This window comes from Mus musculus, chromosome 13, assembly GCF_000001635.26.
Source record: "Mus musculus strain C57BL/6J chromosome 13, GRCm38.p6 C57BL/6J".
In the NCBI taxonomy this organism is placed as follows: domain Eukaryota; kingdom Metazoa; phylum Chordata; class Mammalia; order Rodentia; family Muridae; genus Mus; species Mus musculus.
Genome location: NC_000079.6, coordinates 12,506,343 through 12,523,526, shown reverse-complemented (window position 1 = coordinate 12,523,526; position 17,184 = coordinate 12,506,343). Strand labels below are relative to the sequence as shown.

Sequence of the window (17,184 nt, the reverse complement as noted above, 5' to 3'; positions counted from 1 at the left end):
GTGCACACATAAATGCAAGCTTTCACACAACTGATCAATCAGTCAGTCAGTCAATATATTTTAGGTGCTGCATAGAACACTCGGTACTTTTACAGAGGACCTGCGTTTGGCTCCCAGGCACCTATGCTGGGTGGCTCACAACGCCCCCCTACCTCCAGTTCTAAGGAATCAGACACCTTCTTTTAACATTTGTGAGCACCTGCACTCATATGCACATAACCATATATACATATACATACACATAAACACATACTTTTTGCTGGGTGGTGGAACATGCCTTTAATTCCATCACTCATGGGGCAGAGAAGCAGGCAGATCTTTCAGTATGAGGCCAGCCTGGACTACACAGAGAGACCCTGTCTTGAAAAACATAAAAAGGCATCAGACATCTCATTGGGCATTTGTGGGCACCTGCACTCACACATATCCACACAGAAATAAAAATAAGTCTTAAAAAATACTTTAGAAAGGGTCACATGAGCACCACTACCCAGAAGGGCAGTCTCTGGGAGCAGCAGAAGCTTCCATATTGGATGTCCTGAGACGTAAGAGCGTTTCATGGGAAGTTAAGAGGATGAGAAAACTGTTCATTACTGTTTTGAACACTGAAAACAGTAGGTCCTATGATTTGCTATACTTTAGTGATCACAAAACATGTAGGGGAAATAGAGGATGAGAGCAGCAGCTACAGCTTATGAGAAAGGAAGCCAAAGAATCACACTGAAATATCGGCTCTTTCTTTAAAACAAAAAACAAACACATGACCTTGGACTGAGTGGTTTTAATCCCAGGACTTGGAAGGTAGGCAGATGTCTGAGTTCAAGGCCAGCCTTGTCTACAGAGCAGGTTCCTGAACAGTCAGGGCTATGGAGTGAAACACTGTCTCAAAAAGCCAAAAAGAAAAAAACTTCCCCTTAGACTGGAGAGAGATATTAGCAGTTAAGAGCACTGACAGCTCTTCTGGAAGACTGGGTTTGAGCACCCACAACTGTAACTCAAATACCAAGGGAATAGAAGCCCTTTTTCTGGCCTCTGAAGGGACTACATACATGCTGCACACAAACATGCAGGCAGGCAAACACACCTCCACACATAAAAACATAAAGGCTAAAAATAATTAATTAACCTTAGTCAGATGTGGAAGGTACCTGCAATTCCAGCCCTTCTGTGGATCTGAGTTTGAGGCTAGCCTGGTTTACAGAGTGAGACTCTCAAAGAAGGAGGAGGGGACAACGACGATGAGTAAGTCGAAGGAGAAAGGAGGAGAGAGGGGAGAGGGAGAGGGAGAGGGAGAGGGAGAGGGAGAGGGAGAGGGAGAGGGAGAGGGAGAGGGAGAGGGAGAGGGAGAGGGAGAGGGAGAGGGAGAGGGAGAGACTAAGTTCAGCAGGGAAGGGACGGTCCTAGCCTCCAGCCTGATGGCCCGAGTGTGATCCCCATGACCTACAGCAGGAGAGAGTGACCTTCTGACCTCTGCGTTTGCTTCCATGGCACACACTCATCCATGTGCACACACATAAGAAGAAAGACACTGTAGATATCTGAATCATCTTCTACCTAGTGAAAGATATAAGTAACGAAACGTACTGACAATTTCCTTTTGAAAAACAAACCGCTAGAACTTGCGCTAACAAGACAGCCCAACTGTATATGTGGTTTCTAACAACCAAACCTCAGAAATGAATTCCATCTCTGCGTGGAGTATAGAAGGAACCACAGACCAAACCTCAAAGTAGACTCCCTGAGAAAATACCCTTTCTAAATTAATTTCCCTACCTTACCTGAGCCTTTGTGGCCTCCTCTCTAAAGACCCAACTCTTCCATGGCAGCATCTTATGGAGAATACAAACCAACCCCAAGAGTGCCGTGAGCCTCAGAACCACAGAGCAGCCTGGGGGGCACCACAAAGATACATTGGCATTTGCTGTCTCCCTGAAATGTTCAGTTTATTAATTAATCTGAATTGGGTAATTTGTTAATGAAATTGTCCAGCAAATACTGAAATAATCTTTCTTTTCTTACTTCCTCCTCCTCCCCCCTTCCTCCTCTTTTTTAATAAAGCCCCACACCATAAAGTTCTTGGTGGTCTCAAACTCCAGACTCCCCTCCTGCCTCAGTCTCTTGTGTGCTGGGATTACAACGTATATCATCAGGCTGGGGCTTATGCATGCCAGGCACTCTACTACTGACCTACATCCTTGGCTGGCATCTCCTTTAAACTCCTTTTTTAAAAAGAAAATAGTTCTATGCTTATGTCCAAGGCAGATATAGATTATGTGCTTCCTTTCAGAGATTCCTATTAAATGTAACGTGTCTGTAACCTTTGTATATGGCACATAGTGAAGATGCTGCCACTAGAGCTGGAGAGGCAGCTTAGCCTTGAAAGTGCTACCACTTTTGCAAAAGACCCAAGCTCAGTTCCTAGCAAGGCCACAACCACCAGCAACTCCACCTTTAGGGGAGCTACCACCGTCTTCTAGACCCTGTAGGCACTGTACTTGTGTGTTCATACCCCTCACCCCCAATATGATTTAAAAAATAATAGAAATAACTTAAACTTTTAAATAAAATATAGCCATTTTAAAAGATCAGATTCGCCATGCAGTGGTGGCACATGCCTTTAACCCCAGCACTTGGCAGGCAGAGGCAGGTGGATTTCTGAGTTCTACAGAGTGAGTTCCAGGACAGCCAGGGCTATACAGAGAAACCCTATCTCGAAAAAACCCAAAAAACAAAAAACAAAAAAATAAAAAAATAAAAGATCAGATTCTCTGCTCTTAATTAGAATAAAATCCCATTTAAGCTAAATCTTAATTCGTTTAAGGGCCCATGGGTTCTGCATTTCTAACAGAACCGTATACTGTTTTTTTGGTTTTTGCTTTTTCCTTCAGAGGAGTAAACCAGAGACCTCAAGACTGACTTTTCTTCCCGCTCCTTTGTGTAGTGCTCACCCAGGAGGTCAGGCAGTAACTAATGCCAAAGAAACATCAAATTAGAAAGTGCTAGCGTGTGCGGTCATGCCGCCGTTCAGGCTGCCTGAAGATTAGGAAACTGTTCAAACATCAAATCGCCGGCAGGCGTCTCAGCCCGGGCCTGTGCAAGGAGCACGCTGGGAGTGCTTTGGTGTCCCAGCTGAGGACGAGATTAGGAGCCGGGAAAGCCACCCGCGCGTGCGGCAGCCAGGGGAAGGCTAGCTGAAAGGCTCTCCCAGTTGCGATCGCGTGGGACCTCCGTGGTAAGACCAGGGTTCTACGCCCTAGGTACCAGCAGGGCAAGTGCTCCGGGGGCCCCTCGGTGTCCTCTCGTGCCCAACCGCAACCCACGGAATCCTCTCCAGAGTTCTGGAGAGACTCGCGCCGGGAAGGGGCTTTGCTAATTGCAGGAAGTGAGCACGAGGAAGAAGTGGCAGAGATCAAGAAGAGGAAAGGGAGGAGGAGGAGCAGCAGCAGCAGCAGGGCAGAGCGCAGACAGAGTCGCGCATTACCACGCAAGAGGTTGGGTCCCTGCGATCCTGCTGTTCTCAGGGGTCCTAGAGACTGTCCACCCCTGCTCGGACACTCATCTGTCCTCTCCTGGTCTTCATGGCTTCTCCGGACGACCCTCTGCGCTCAGGTAAAGCGGCAAGGTGCCGCGCCCTCACTTGGGGTGTGACCACCAGCTGGATTAATGAGACTGAAAGACTGAACTTCAGTCATCCCCTGGGAGCGGTTTTTTTTTTCTTTCTTTCTTCCTTCCTTCCTTTCTTTCTTTCTTTCTTTCTTTCTTTCTTTCTTTCTTTCTTTCTTTCTTTTTTTTTTTTTTTTTTCTTTTGGACACCAGGGCGCCAGATGTGTGTCAGGCTGGATGGGAACAGCTGCGGCACGCGTCTTACCTCTCCCGATCCTACCCCTGCGCTTGCCCCTCTGTGAGCAGCAGCTGATCGCTCGCTTCCTGCACACTGCAAGGTGTGCGTGGTCCCTCTCCCCACGCGGAGGCCCGGCCGAGCGCTTTTGTTCTGGGCCACGCGGGTGCCTGGTTGAAACAAGTCAGCCAACCTTTGATAGAAAAGAACATAGGAGGGAGGATTCTGCACCCCCTTCCTTCCAGGCTCTCCCTTGCTTTCCACTCGCACATTTCCTTGTTCGTCTTCTCCCTCCTAGCTTCACTTTGCTGAGATGTGTTTGCTTCTGTGCAAGTCTTAACCTCTCCGAGCCACTATTCAACTATTATACTGTCCACAGAGCCACGAGGCTGAGCCCACATGCGCAATCCCCACCTGTGGAGGTCTCTAGTCCCCGTAGTACATTAAAAATGTGCTTTGATATCTGAGGTCAGAATCTAGATTTTTCTATCGCTTCTCCCTCATTTAAGGAAAATTCCTTTAAACGTCAACGTCCAGGAATCTCCTCTGTCCTCCTGTAATCTAGCTACAAACTCCATCGGTGTTTGTGAACGAAAGGATGATATGTCCCTTTGAGTACGCTAGGTCTTTCTCTGGTTTTGGTGAGGTTGGACACTCTGGTAAGAGCCACACAGAACCAGACTAGACTGCTGAGATCGATGTGATTGCTTGTGTTTCGTATTTCATTTCTTGAGTGGAGTAGGGACAGAGTTCAAGAGCTAAGCCCTGATTACCGGCTTGACCTGACAGAGAAGATACCATGTCTGGCAGTGGCCAGAAGCTTAAGCCCAGTGGCCATTCTGATTTGGCGGCCATTCTGATTTGGCATCTTGGAGTGCTGGTTTGGGAAGGGGGCTGTTTACTAGTGACATCAAAAAAAAAAAAAAAAAAAAAGAACTAAATTATTCAAACGTAGCACGCTCCACGGGCTATCAAGTGAACTGGCCAACCCTCACATTGTTTGCAAGAACAGAAGGGGACTTAAGGGGACAATTCTCTCATCGGGTGCCTGCTGCTATGTATGTATTGTCCTCCTTGTGCTGAGGACTGTATGAATAAGATGTCAAGGGGTGTTTGGTTTTAGTCATGATGGTCCCAGACTTAGTAAATGATACTGGATTCAAGAGATGGAGAAGAGGAGTTCATTGGATAAGGATACAGGTAACATTTGCCTGCGCTGCCTCTCGACCCGACTGCATCAGAGAAAATGGGGGCAGGGACGGGGTGGAAACCAACCAGTTCAGCAGTAACACCAGCATAAAAAGCCTCCGGGAGAGGGGGTTGCTGAAGAGATGGCTCAGTTAGTGAAGTGCCTGCCAAGCAAGCATGAGGTCTTGCATTCTGGTCTCCAGCACCCATATTAAAAGTCAGGCAGAGTGGAACTGCCGTGGCACCCATGCCTTCAATGCTAGGGCTGTGGAGGGTGGGGTGGAGAGATCTCTGGGGCTTGCTGGCCATCAGCTTAGTTCCAGGTTCAGTGAGAGGCCCTGTCTCAAGAAGTAGAGAATGACAAAGCATGACACTTGGCATAGTCCTCTGTCCTCCATACAAACACATGCAAATGTCGGCATACATGTACATATACATTGGACACATGCACAGTAATTGAGAAAGACACCCAAAGTTGACTTCCCGTCTGTACACACATGTGCATGAGCACCTGCACATGTGTGCACTGTACCTATGTGATCATATACACATAAACACACACACACACACACACACACACACACACACACACAAAGCCATGTGTATGTGCTGGTAGATATATGAACGTAGGAGACAGTTACAGCATTAAAGGACAAGAATTGAAGCTACGGTCTTAATTAGCTTGGCCCATCTAGAACAAATGCTCACAACCTGTAGTAAAGGGAGCATCAAATCAAATCTCTATGTGTGAACTGATGTCCACAGAGAGTGTCCTGTAGGCAATCTATCTCTCACTTCACCAAGTAGAAGCCAAACCTCTATCTAGGTGAACCCTTCAGGGTAAGATGGAATGGGGCTCCCCATAAAGAGGTAGGAGGCCTCCTTTAGGGGATCCCTTTGGCAGAGAATGGTGAAGAACATAATTCAGGCCTGGGAGATGCTAAGAATATCCCATCCCATTCTGGGAATCTGTCAATCAAAAAGGTTTCTCCATGTTACACAGGTCTTGACACATGTGTACTTCATTCTACCTGGCTCTTCCATTTCTCAAGTGCAAACACAGCCAGTGCTAAGGAGAAGATTTCACCTCTCTACCTCAAACCATGCTCTACACCCACCTCCCAACTGGGGTTTCCACATTGATGCATGCTTCCTGTCAATGGTCATATTCGTCCATCCTACTTAGACTCAGTTCTGGACGAGTTCTCGGACCACCCATCCTAACACATCCTTACTCATCCCATCAATACCTTTTGTCACTTGCTTTTGGTGTGACAGCCACACTGCCTTCTGTCTTTCCTTTGAAAGGCTCCATGTGCTTCCTGGCCTCTGATCCTGGGAAGATTGTTTCCACTTCCTGGAAAGCTCTCTGCATCCATGGCTGCCCACTACCCCCTGCTTCTCAAAGATGACCTGAACTCAGCCCAAGATCATTCTCAACTCTTCTGAAGCCTTCCTTTCACTATTACAAGATTCTGCTTGGCCAGTGTTGCTCTTTCCATTGGAAAGTGAGCTCTATCTAGAACCCATGTCTGTCTTGCCTATATCTCTTCCCTGACTCCCACCACACTACTGAGTACACACAATGCCCTGTGTAAACACATTTCACTCCCCTGAGTGGAGCTACGAATGGATGGATGATGAGACAGAATTTATGGCAATTGCTTCAAACCGTGGGGTGGGGTGTTGTCTTTCTATATTTGTCCCTGAGGAACGTATTCATCAAGTAAAATGTGTCATCTGAGTTTATCTTGCAAAGGGAAAAAACAAACAAAGCCTGTTCCTTCACTTACATAGTTGAGATGTATAGCTCAGTGGTAGAGTGCACTTGCTTGGTGTGCATGTGGCCCTAGGTACAATTCTTAATCTGTTTCTCTCTCTCTCTCTCTCTTTCTCTCTCTCTCAAACACAGACACAGGCATATACAGACACAGAAAGAGAGAGAAATATTATTATGTTGTATTGTGAAGTTAACTAAGCTTTTAAAAGATGTATTTATTTTATTTTATGTGTATGAATGTTTTCCCTGTATGAACATATGTACCTGTGGAGATCATAAGAAATTGTCAGTTCTCTTGGAACTGGAGTTGTGGATAATTGTGAGCCCCTGTGTGGATGCTGGGAACTGAAGCTGGGTTCTCTGCAAAAGACTGAACCATTGAACCATCTTCCCAGGGCGTGACGTTACCTTTTTAAATTATTTTATGTGTATGTGCACGGGTGTTTTGCTCCCATTTATGCGTACTACTTGTGTGCTTGGTATGCTCAGAAGCCAGAGGACAGCAATGGATCCTCTGGAAATGGAGATACAGATGATTGTGAGCTGCCATGTGAGTGCTGAGAATTGAACCCAAGTCCTTTGGAAGACGAGAGAGGGTGCTCTTAACCACGGAGCCGTCTCTCCAGTCCCCATGAAGTAAATTTAAAACAAACAGACAAACAAACAAACAAATCAACCTCCATTTTGAAGAGCTTCACAAGGTGCTTGAGGTCCCAGGGAAAGACGATGGCAGTGATGGTGAGGGGTAGCTGTCAACCTCAACTGCCATCACTGATCGACCATTGTCTGTCAAATGGACTAAAATCTGGCCCTTCATGTTTTATATGGCTATCAAGGCAGAATGTCCAGCTGAGGACACCTTCTTATGTAAGCATCATGGTGGCAGAGTATAGTCATGTAGATTTCCCTTTGTTCAAGATCCCACTGTCCCTGTGCATATTCTGTGGAACTCTAGTCCTGGTCCTGGCCATCAGCCAGGAGGTGTCTCACCTGTCCTCAGCCCTTCTTCAGCCTCCTATATGTATGCACGGGTTCTGGTTGAATCCAGGGTGAACCACTTCCAGAATCAGCTGTGTGTACAAAGCTGGTTCTGCCTGCTGCTTTCTCCAGCTCCACCGCAAGAAGCAAGTGTGTAGTGGGTGGGCATCTGAGATTTTCCTGTCTCACACTCTGTGGAGTTTCCTAATGTGTCCTTCATCTTATTTTCCTTTTGTTCCAGTCCTGGTGTGTGTGTGTGTGTGTGTGTGTGTGTGTGTGTACTAGAAATGGACGTTGTGGCCTTGCATATGCTGGGCAAGTAGTTTATCACTGAGCTACATCCCCAGCCCTCAGTTTACTTTTTGTGAGGCAGGGTCTCTTTAAGTGGCACACCGACCTTGAATTCAGAATGACAAGCCCGCACTCCTAGGCCTGCTTCTTTTATTTACAACGCTTCCTAACTTTTCATAACTCTCCCACTTCTGAATTTCCCTGCTACAGCCTTTCATCTCTTCCCTGATTGGTCGGATTCTTGTCACTGGGTCAGTAGGGAAGGCCACTCTCCAAGGATCCCCTAGGAACACACTGGCTTGACACAGGCCCCTTCCCTAGCTGGTTCAGACAGACAGAAGAGAAGGGAACCGTCAGCATCTTCCGCGGCTTTGAGCTGAGCGTGTCTGTGATCCGGAATCTTTACAAGCAGGGATGACAACAGCTGTGGGTGAGCAAAAGCTTAGGGGGAAATAAAAAGAAAGACAGAAAAGAAGAAAAAAAAATAAACTTGCTCTTAAAATCCCAAGTTCAAAGAGTTGCCCTCAGTTCGGCACTAGATCGTACAAAGGGCCCCACTCTTGCCTGGGGAACTGGGAACTGAACATGATTCCTGCTTATTTTCTCCAAACAGACATCTTTGGGGGATATTTAAAGTTCCTGAGACCAGAATGTGGTAGGTAAAGGGAGATGTCACTTTGTTCTTGTTTTGGACACTGCAGCTGGGTTCCTCATAAAGAGGCTTTGGGGTGCTAAGTACCCCCCCATTCTCAGGATGACTCTGGATGTGAGGTCAGAGCCCCAAGTTGAGGATGAGTAGATAAGAGTTTGGATTTAGAGTTGATGCTACAATGATTAGGTCTTTGGGGAGATGGGGAGGGAGGCAGGATTGGAACAGGGAGTAGGGTGTGAACTGAACTGTGACCCTTGAAAAGGCATGTCGAAGTCCTAACCCCATCATGTCAGGAGATGAGATGCTGACGTCAACACTGGTACCTCAGAACACAACCTTTTTTGAGCACAGAGTTTCTACCAAGGCAATCTAGTTGAACTGGAGTCCTAAGAGTAGATCATTTGCCAATATGGAGAAGTCTTTATAAAAAGCGTATATGGGGCCAGTGAGATAACTCACTCACAGGTGAAGGCACTTGCTGTGCAAACCTGGTGACCTGAGTTTGATCCCCTAAACCCATGTAAAGATGGAAGGAGGGAACCAGCTCCACAAAGTTGACCTCTGCTCTCCACACGTGTATGATGGTATGTGAATGCTCACACAATAAATAATAAATACATATTAAAAATGAAAAGCTTTATTGAAAATTAATAAGACAAGTCTGGGCATGATGACTCCAGCTGAGTCTGTCTGGTAAACTAGGTCTAAGCCACTTCTAAAATGTTCTGGTGCAAAAACAAACAAACAAACAAACAAACAAACAAACAAATCAGACAACCTGGAGGTCTTAGATTCAAAGCCTGCCTCTTCTGTGTATCCAGAGCTCACACTGTGGAGAGTGCACACTGGGGAGAGCTCACACTGGGGAGAGTGCACACTGAGGAGAGCTCACACTGGGGAGAGTACACACTGGGGAGAGCTCACACTGGGGAGAGCTCACACTGGGGAGAGCTCACACTGGGGAGAGTACACACTGGGGAGAGTACACACTGAGGAGAGCTCACACTGGGGAGAGTGCACACTGAGGAGAGCTCACACTGGGGAGAGCTCACACTGGGGAGAGTGCACACTGAGGAGAGCTCACACTGGGGAGAGTACACACTGGGGAGAGCTCACACTGGGGAGAGCACACACTGGAGAAGAGGGTTCTCATACCTTTCTCAGGCTTAGCTGAGGTTCTGTCACACAAGCCACTTATGTGACCATGAAAGGTATGGTGTCAGGGCAGGAGAGATGGCTCAGAGGTTAAGAGCACTGACTGGCTGGGCGGTGGCACTTGGGAGGCAGAGGCAGGCGGATTTCTGAGTTAGAGGCCAGTCTGGTCTACAAAGTGAGTTCCAGGACAGCCAGGACTATACAGAGAAACCCTGTCTCGAAAAAAGAAAGAAAGGAAGAAAGAAAGAAAGAAAGAAAGAAAGAAAGAAAGAAAGAAAGAAAGAAAGAAAGAAAGAAGGAAAGAAAGAAGGAAAGAAAGAAAGGAAGGAAGGAAGGAAGGAAGGAAGGTAGGAAGGAAGGAAGGAAGGAAGGAAGGAAGGAAGCACTGACTGTTCTTCCAGAGGTCCCAAATTCAATTCCCAGCAACCACATGGTGGCTCATAACCATCTGTAATGCCATCTGATGCCCTCTTCTGGTATGTCTGAAGACAGCTACAATGTACTCATATAAATAAAAATAAATAAATCAGAGAAAGAGAGAAAGAGAGAAAGCAGGGGTTCCTCTCATCCAGTTTAATTCTGATACTACATGGAGACATTAGAAGATTGCATAGATTGAGGGCTTGTCCCTAAGACTGCCACCTCCCCTAAGATTCCCTGCCCCATACTGGTGAGCTTGGGCCTCTGACAATTGCATGATGCTTGACTAATCAGCTTAGAAAAAAAAAGTTTACTCACCTTTACTATTTTTTCTGTTTGTTTTTGTGGTACTGAGGATGGAACTTATCGCTCTATACAGAACTATCCATCCCCTTCAACCCTTGATATGAGACGGATAAAGAGGGTGTGGTGGCGCACACCTTTAATCCCAGCACTCGGGAGGCAGAGGCAGGCGGATTTCGAGGCCAGCCTGGTCTACAGAGTGAGTTCCAGGACAGCCAGGGCTGAGCCAACTGAGCCATTCCATCCACCCCAAATGCTTCTTTTTGGGGAAATTTCATTGTAGGAGCTTGAATGAAGCCTTAAAAAAAAAAATACCAAAGAAAAAAGAAAACCCTGTATGTTGAAAACATGAGCTGACAAAGAGGCTACTCTAAAGCTGATAACCTGAGGTGTCCTCAGGAAGGCCTCAGCTCACATCTTCCTGGCCCTTTCCTAACCCCTCCCCCAGTAAGGGACCTTCTCAAACACAAGGTCAGAGAGTTTTTGTGCAGCTCCCAGACAGAGGTGGAAGAAGTTGGCTTTGGGTGTTGGGTGGCCTGCCTTGGGAAGGGACTCTCAAGCAGGATCTAAGGGGAGAACACGATGCATATATGTCAAGACATCACAGAGACTGTGCACGTAGTGTGGTGCTGAGCAGACGTGAGGGAAGGAGAATTTCCAGCTATTTCTTCAGGTTGCAGGGCTGGGCACTTTTAGCTTGAAGATGCCTTTCCCTCTGGGGGTCCCATAGTCACTGACAGGGACTGTTCTTTCATTGTCACTCTTTGTTGAGATAGACTCTGTTATATATAGCTCAGGGTGGTCTGTAGCTCGCTATGTGGCCCAAGTTGGCTTTGAACTCATGATCCTCCTGCCTCCATTTTTGCCTGGCTCTCTTTAACTCCTAATATGACAGGTAATGGACAAGTGGTCCAGAGATTCTGAGTGATGGTGTGGATTGAATCAGGGTGTTGAGGGTCTACGGGTACCCTTCCAGGTACCCCACCACCACCACACACACACGCACGGGTTTGTCAGGTAGAACTCTCTAGAAGGTACTTGTGAGGGAAGAACATCAGCTAGTGCATCAGGCAGCTGCCGGCTGATGGGTGATCTGAGCTTCTTTGGAGTGGTTGAGGCAACTCTGGGAAGGAAACTTGGCCAGACAGTGGGTGACAGCTGGGGCAGGGGAATGTCCCTATCACCCCAGCAAAGAAACTAGCTATGCCCTCTTTGGGGCTCACATATCCCCCCTTTCTGTTTCAGGCCCCTTGGTGCCCCACATCCCATCTGGCACTGGAGTGTTGCCTGTGGGTTCAACCTGCTGATACCCCGGGCTTGTAAAAACAAACATTTTCAAGCTTTAGATAAACGATTTGATTTTATACTTAATCATATTGTAAACATTCAACTTCAAGGCCTCCAGGTAAGGCTTTTTAGAAGACTTTCTACTTCTAGATCGGTCTCAAATAACCAGGAACAGCCCTCCCCCACACAACCTCCTTGGCACACACAGCTCTGGGCCTGTGAGAACAAAAGCAGCAGAGCCTGACCTAAAACAGCTGCGGGGGTGTGGTGGGGAGGGTGGGGAGGTGGGGGGAGGGCGGGTGTTGGGGTGGGAGTGGGGGGAGAAGGCACTAGATCAGAGGTAGCTTGTGGGGCACCATCATGCACCCAGGCCTGTGAACATGTTTGACAGACATAGGAAAAAGAGCTTGAGCTATAGACTAATGTATAGGAAGGCCAAGGCAGTCAGAGCATTTAGAATGAAAACAAGCCATAGAAGCCATAGAAGCTGAGGGCGTGGCTCAGCTGGGAGAGTGAGTGCCAGGACCCTGGCTTCATCCCCAGCACCCCCAAACCAGGAGAAATAACAAACTAATGTCACCCCAGCACTGAGGAGGTAGAAACAGGAGGATCGAAGTTCAAGGTCATTCTCCCCTATATCAAAAGTTCAAGGCCAGCTTGGACCCTATAGGGGCCTGTCTCCAAAACCAAACCAAACCAAAAATAACAACAAAGACCTGAACATACCTCTTTTTTAAAAAAAAAAAGATTTATTTATTATTATACATAACAGGCTGGCGTCGAACTCAGAAATCCACCTGCCTCTGCCTCCCGAGTGCTGGGATTAAAGGCGTGCACCACTGTGCCCGGCTATACATAAATTCACTGTAGCTGACTTCAGACACACCAGAAGAGTGTGTCAGATCTCATTATGGGTGGTTTTTTGAGCCACCATGTGGTTGCTGGGATTTGAACTCAGGACCTTGGAAGAGCAGTCAGTCAGTGCCCTTACCCGCTGAGCCATCTCACCAGCCCCTGAACCTCTTGTGCCAGTTCACAGTGCGCCTCTCCTGAGTTTTCTGGGAACTTCTTGAGCTTCAGAGAGCAAACCTGCAATAGGCCTCAAGTCTCCCAGACCAGCCTTCTCCTATCTCAGTCCTCAAGTGAGGTTCTGAGGAGCAGGAGGTCAGCTGCCCCGTGTGACCTCCAATGTCTGGACTGAATAGTGATCACCGGCCTTGTGGCATCCAGGAAGTGGAGGACCTGAATTGAATTTCATGTCCCAGAGGAAGAGTCTAAGGCGTAGGCAGCTTAAAGCCAATCCAATGCCAACATCACGCTGTAGGCTTCATCTGAGGTTAGTTGGAGCCTCACCCAAGGCACACCTCAAGGCTTACCCAAAGTCAACAGGAGTGTAGATGAGGCTCCAGGCCTCAGACACACGGCTGTGCACTATTGCCCTGCTTGCTTCTCACGGTGGCTGCCGGCAGCTGTGGGTGACATAGTTCCTTTCCCCAGCTGTCAGAGTCACTCCCTCCTCTTGTGTCCTTCTTTCCTCATACCTTTATTTATTTACTTTTGAGACTATATAGCTCAGACTAGCCTCAAACTCACATCCTCCTGACTCAGATCCCAAGTGCTGGCATCAGGCACAGTTTAATTATAGGAGAACCCTTGTGCAGATGCTAATGCATGCTTCTAGACAAGCAGTTCTCAACTCGTGGGTCACTGCCCATGTGGGGGTGTCAATAATACTTTCACAGGGGCCGCCCGAGACCATTAGAAAAAACAGACATTTACTTACGACTCATAACAGTAGCAAAATTACAAATTTTACAGTTAGGGGTCACCATGACAACGAGGGACTGTATTGAAGGGTGGCAACATTGAGAAGGTTGAGAAATACCGTTCAAGACCATTTCAGTCTGTCTCAGAAACAAGCCGTTTCCCCCATGTGCAGGTAGAAGCCTATGGTTAAAGTTGAGAATTGCCCTCTATTGTTCTTCCACGTTATTCACTGAGGAAGGGTCTTCCCTTCATTCGCTGAGTCAGTCTGGTTAGCCAGCTTGCTCTGGGGATCCTCTGTCTCTGCTCTTTCAGGGATGGGATGCCAAGCCTCTACTGATTGGGGTGACAGCACTATGCTGACAGCAGCTATACTGAGTGGTTTTTATGAGGGTTCTGGGGGACTTAAACTTCGGTCCTCATGCTTGCATGGCAAATGATTTATCTGCTGAGCCGCCTCTCCAGTCTAAGAAAGCTTAATGTTTAAAAATATTTTTAAATTAGATTTGTTTATGTGTATGTGTGTTTTTAAGGCGCGCGCGCGTGTGTATGTGTGTGTGTGTGTGTGTGTTTGTGTGTCTATGCCTGCAGAAGCCAGAAGAGGGTATCAGATCCCCTCGAACTGGAGCTATAAATGGTTTTGAGCTTCCAACTGGGTGCTGGGAACCAAACTGCAAGAGGCTCAAGTGTTCCTCAGCTACTGAGCCATCACTCCAGCCTCCTAAAAGGACTTTTTTCTTTAAATACAAAAAAACAAAAACAAAAAAAACAAAACAAAAACCCAACAACAAATCAAAAAGCAACTCACAGAGACTAATAAATTCAAAATTCAGAATAAAATCCTTAAATAAAGTTGCATCCAATTAAACAGGTAGAGTCGTTGGTACCTGGGGAGACAGTCTAGGGAGACATTTGGTCAGTAAATGCTTTGAGGCCCTAACTTTGATCGCCAGAACCAATATACAAAAGCCAGCTGTGGTAGTGCCTACTTGCAACCCAAGCACTAGGGAGGGGCCTAATTGGTGAGTTCCAGGCTCCTGAGAAAACCCAGCTTATAAAATAAGAAGGCAGATGATTGCTACAAACTACACCTCAGGTTGTCCTTTGGCCCAGACACATATGCACAGACGTGCAGGGATTGGTATGATATTTGTATAATTTGTCATTGGTTGTAAGTCCCAGTATTTGAACATGTTTATAAATAACTTGTTTGTTTGTTTAGAAGTCCTGAGCATTGTGGTTTTGTTTTTTTTTTTTTTTCTGTTTCTTCTCTTTGCTCTCTTCCTTGAAGTAACACGAGCAGGTCTCTCTTGACCATGCACATGACTGAGAGTCCATTTATATTGCTCAGAAAAGGCAGCTCATGCTGATGGGAAAATGACAGAGAAAGGCCTCATTTGTGTTTTTGTCTCAGTGACCATCCTGTCCCTTTGTATCTTCCCAGATCACATGGCAAAGGAGCCAGTGGAGGACACGGACCCCAGCACTTTATCCTTTGCCATGGTAGGTGGCAAGTCTTGACTCTTTATGCCTTGCTAGGTCACACGGTGCTCACCAAGGATTTCCAAGGGAGATCAGAAACTCCAAAGTGAGGTTTTCCAAAGATACACATCTTATATATGGCATCCACTGTGGCGTCAGCATTTCCAGGCCAAAGAGCAGTGTTAGGTCTTCTGTTGGGGATGCGATTCCATGAGCAGAGTGCCCACCCAGCATGCGTGGAACCCTGGGCTTAATCCCTGGCATGACCTAAACTCAGTAAGATGCTGCATACATGCAATCCTAGCACTCTGTAGGTGGAGGCAGGCGATCAGTAGTACACAGTCATCTTCAGCTAGATAGCAAGCTTGAAGCCAGCCTGGGCTACATGATACCTGCTCTGAAACAGCAACAAAATCGTGTTAGACCCTTTTCCTGCTTCACGCAATCCATAAGTGATCTTCCTAGATGTTCCTAGGTCTTTGGTGTCAACTTTTAATACTGTCTATTTTTAGTTAACTTCCTTTAAACACTGAAAATATCTAACATGGAATCCTGTCCCGGGATTCAAACCCAGGACAGGGAGTCTACAGTAGTAATTATTGCCCAGAACGCGTGTGTGTGACATGACCATCACAGAAGTGGCAAGAAGAAGCATACACTCTAAGAATGCACCAAGACAAACCCTGAGCATAACGCTGCAGGAAGTTGGGAGGAAGAATAGCACAGCAGAGAAGAGAGGAAGTGTGGTTTAGCGGTTAGAGCCAAGGAAGTTAAGAGGGGGATTCTTCTGTTTCATGTTCCAACATTAACCTGTAGACTCTGACATCAGCTCAGAAGAAAAATAGTGAGTCAGGCCTGCTGATAAGCCTGAGGCTAAAGCCCTGGAAGGTTTAATTTTACTCCATGCTGCAATCCTGGGGACAACTTCTGGGGCCTTATGCATGCGAGGCAGGCCGATGAGCTAGCTTAACCCAGCCTGCCTCTGAAACCCAACACAAAGCTCTCTGTTCACTTTGATCTCAAAACTGACATTTAAAAATAACTCTCTGCTTTTGTCCGTTTCTGCAGTCAGACAAGTATCCCATTCAAGACACCGGCCTCCCTAAAGGTAAGAACAGTTAACATAAGGATGTCTACTTGTGACTAATTGAGTATCAGGAACAAAGCGCTACTCAAAGTGCAGTTTCCCTTACTGAAGATAGTAAAACAGAAATGGACCAGTAACTTAGGTTGAGACTAGCTACACAGTTATCCTCAGGAATGAACTTTCTAGTTAAAATGGATCAATCATTTTATACCAGATTATACATTTGAACTTCATATGGTGTAATCAACTACACAAAGCTGGCCAGGTTCTATGTTCAAATAATGTAAGTGACTCAAATTTGTTTAAGGAGAAGGGGAGGAGTTGGGTGAGGTGACTCATACCTGCAATCCCAGCATTTGGAAGGCTGAGACAAGAGACTGCTAGGAGTTTGAGGCCAGCCTGGGCTACGTAATGAGTTCTAGGCCAGCCTGAGCTATAGAGTGAGACTTTTTCTAAAGACCAAAAGGAAAAACAAAGGGGAGGGGAGGAGAAGGAGGAGGGAGAGGAGAAGGTATTGAAGGAAAAGACTTATTAGTTCAGGGGTTTCAAGGGGCTTTTGGAGCCCCACATTTACAGGAGCTCCTGGCTCAGCCCTGGGCCTCGTGACTCTGCTGTCTTGCTGTTGGGCAGGATTTCCTGCTGAGGAAAGAAAGAGGGACCTCAGCATCGGCAGCACACCATCATGCTGTTCAAGACGGTGGTGGGCAGAGAGCCTCTCCAGAACCGTGATGCAGACAGGCAGTGGGGGTCGTAGTCCCATCTCTGAACCAGTAGTTACCATCAAGAAGATAGGGAAGCAAATGGTGATGGTGGTGCACGCCTTTAATCCCAGTCCTTAAGAGGCAAAGGCAGAGGCAGAGGCAGAGGCAGGTAGCTCTCTATGAGTTCAGGGCTAGTGAGTTCCAGGACACCCAGGGCTACATAGAGAAACCCTGCGAAGAAGAAGAAGAAGAAGAAGA

The 17,184-nt window shown here is 46.9% G+C and overlaps 1 protein-coding gene across 3 annotated transcripts in view; it reads left to right on the top strand.

The window, feature by feature from the left end:
* The first annotated feature begins 2,991 nt into the window (after positions 1–2,991).
* The window catches only part of Edaradd (EDAR (ectodysplasin-A receptor)-associated death domain), a 49,327-nt gene continuing 35,134 nt past the window's right edge, over positions 2,992–17,184 (top strand). The window contains exons 1-3 of one of the 3 annotated variants that reach the window (XM_006516564.3): positions 2,992–3,609; positions 15,101–15,159; positions 16,207–16,246. In XM_006516564.3, coding sequence (XP_006516627.1) covers positions 3,579–3,609; positions 15,101–15,159; positions 16,207–16,246 — 130 coding nt within the window. In that variant the 5' untranslated portion in view covers positions 2,992–3,578. The remainder of the gene's footprint in view (positions 3,610–15,100; positions 15,160–16,206; positions 16,247–17,184) is intronic. The other 2 variants (XR_382046.3, NM_133643.4) reach the window with 2 other exon arrangements.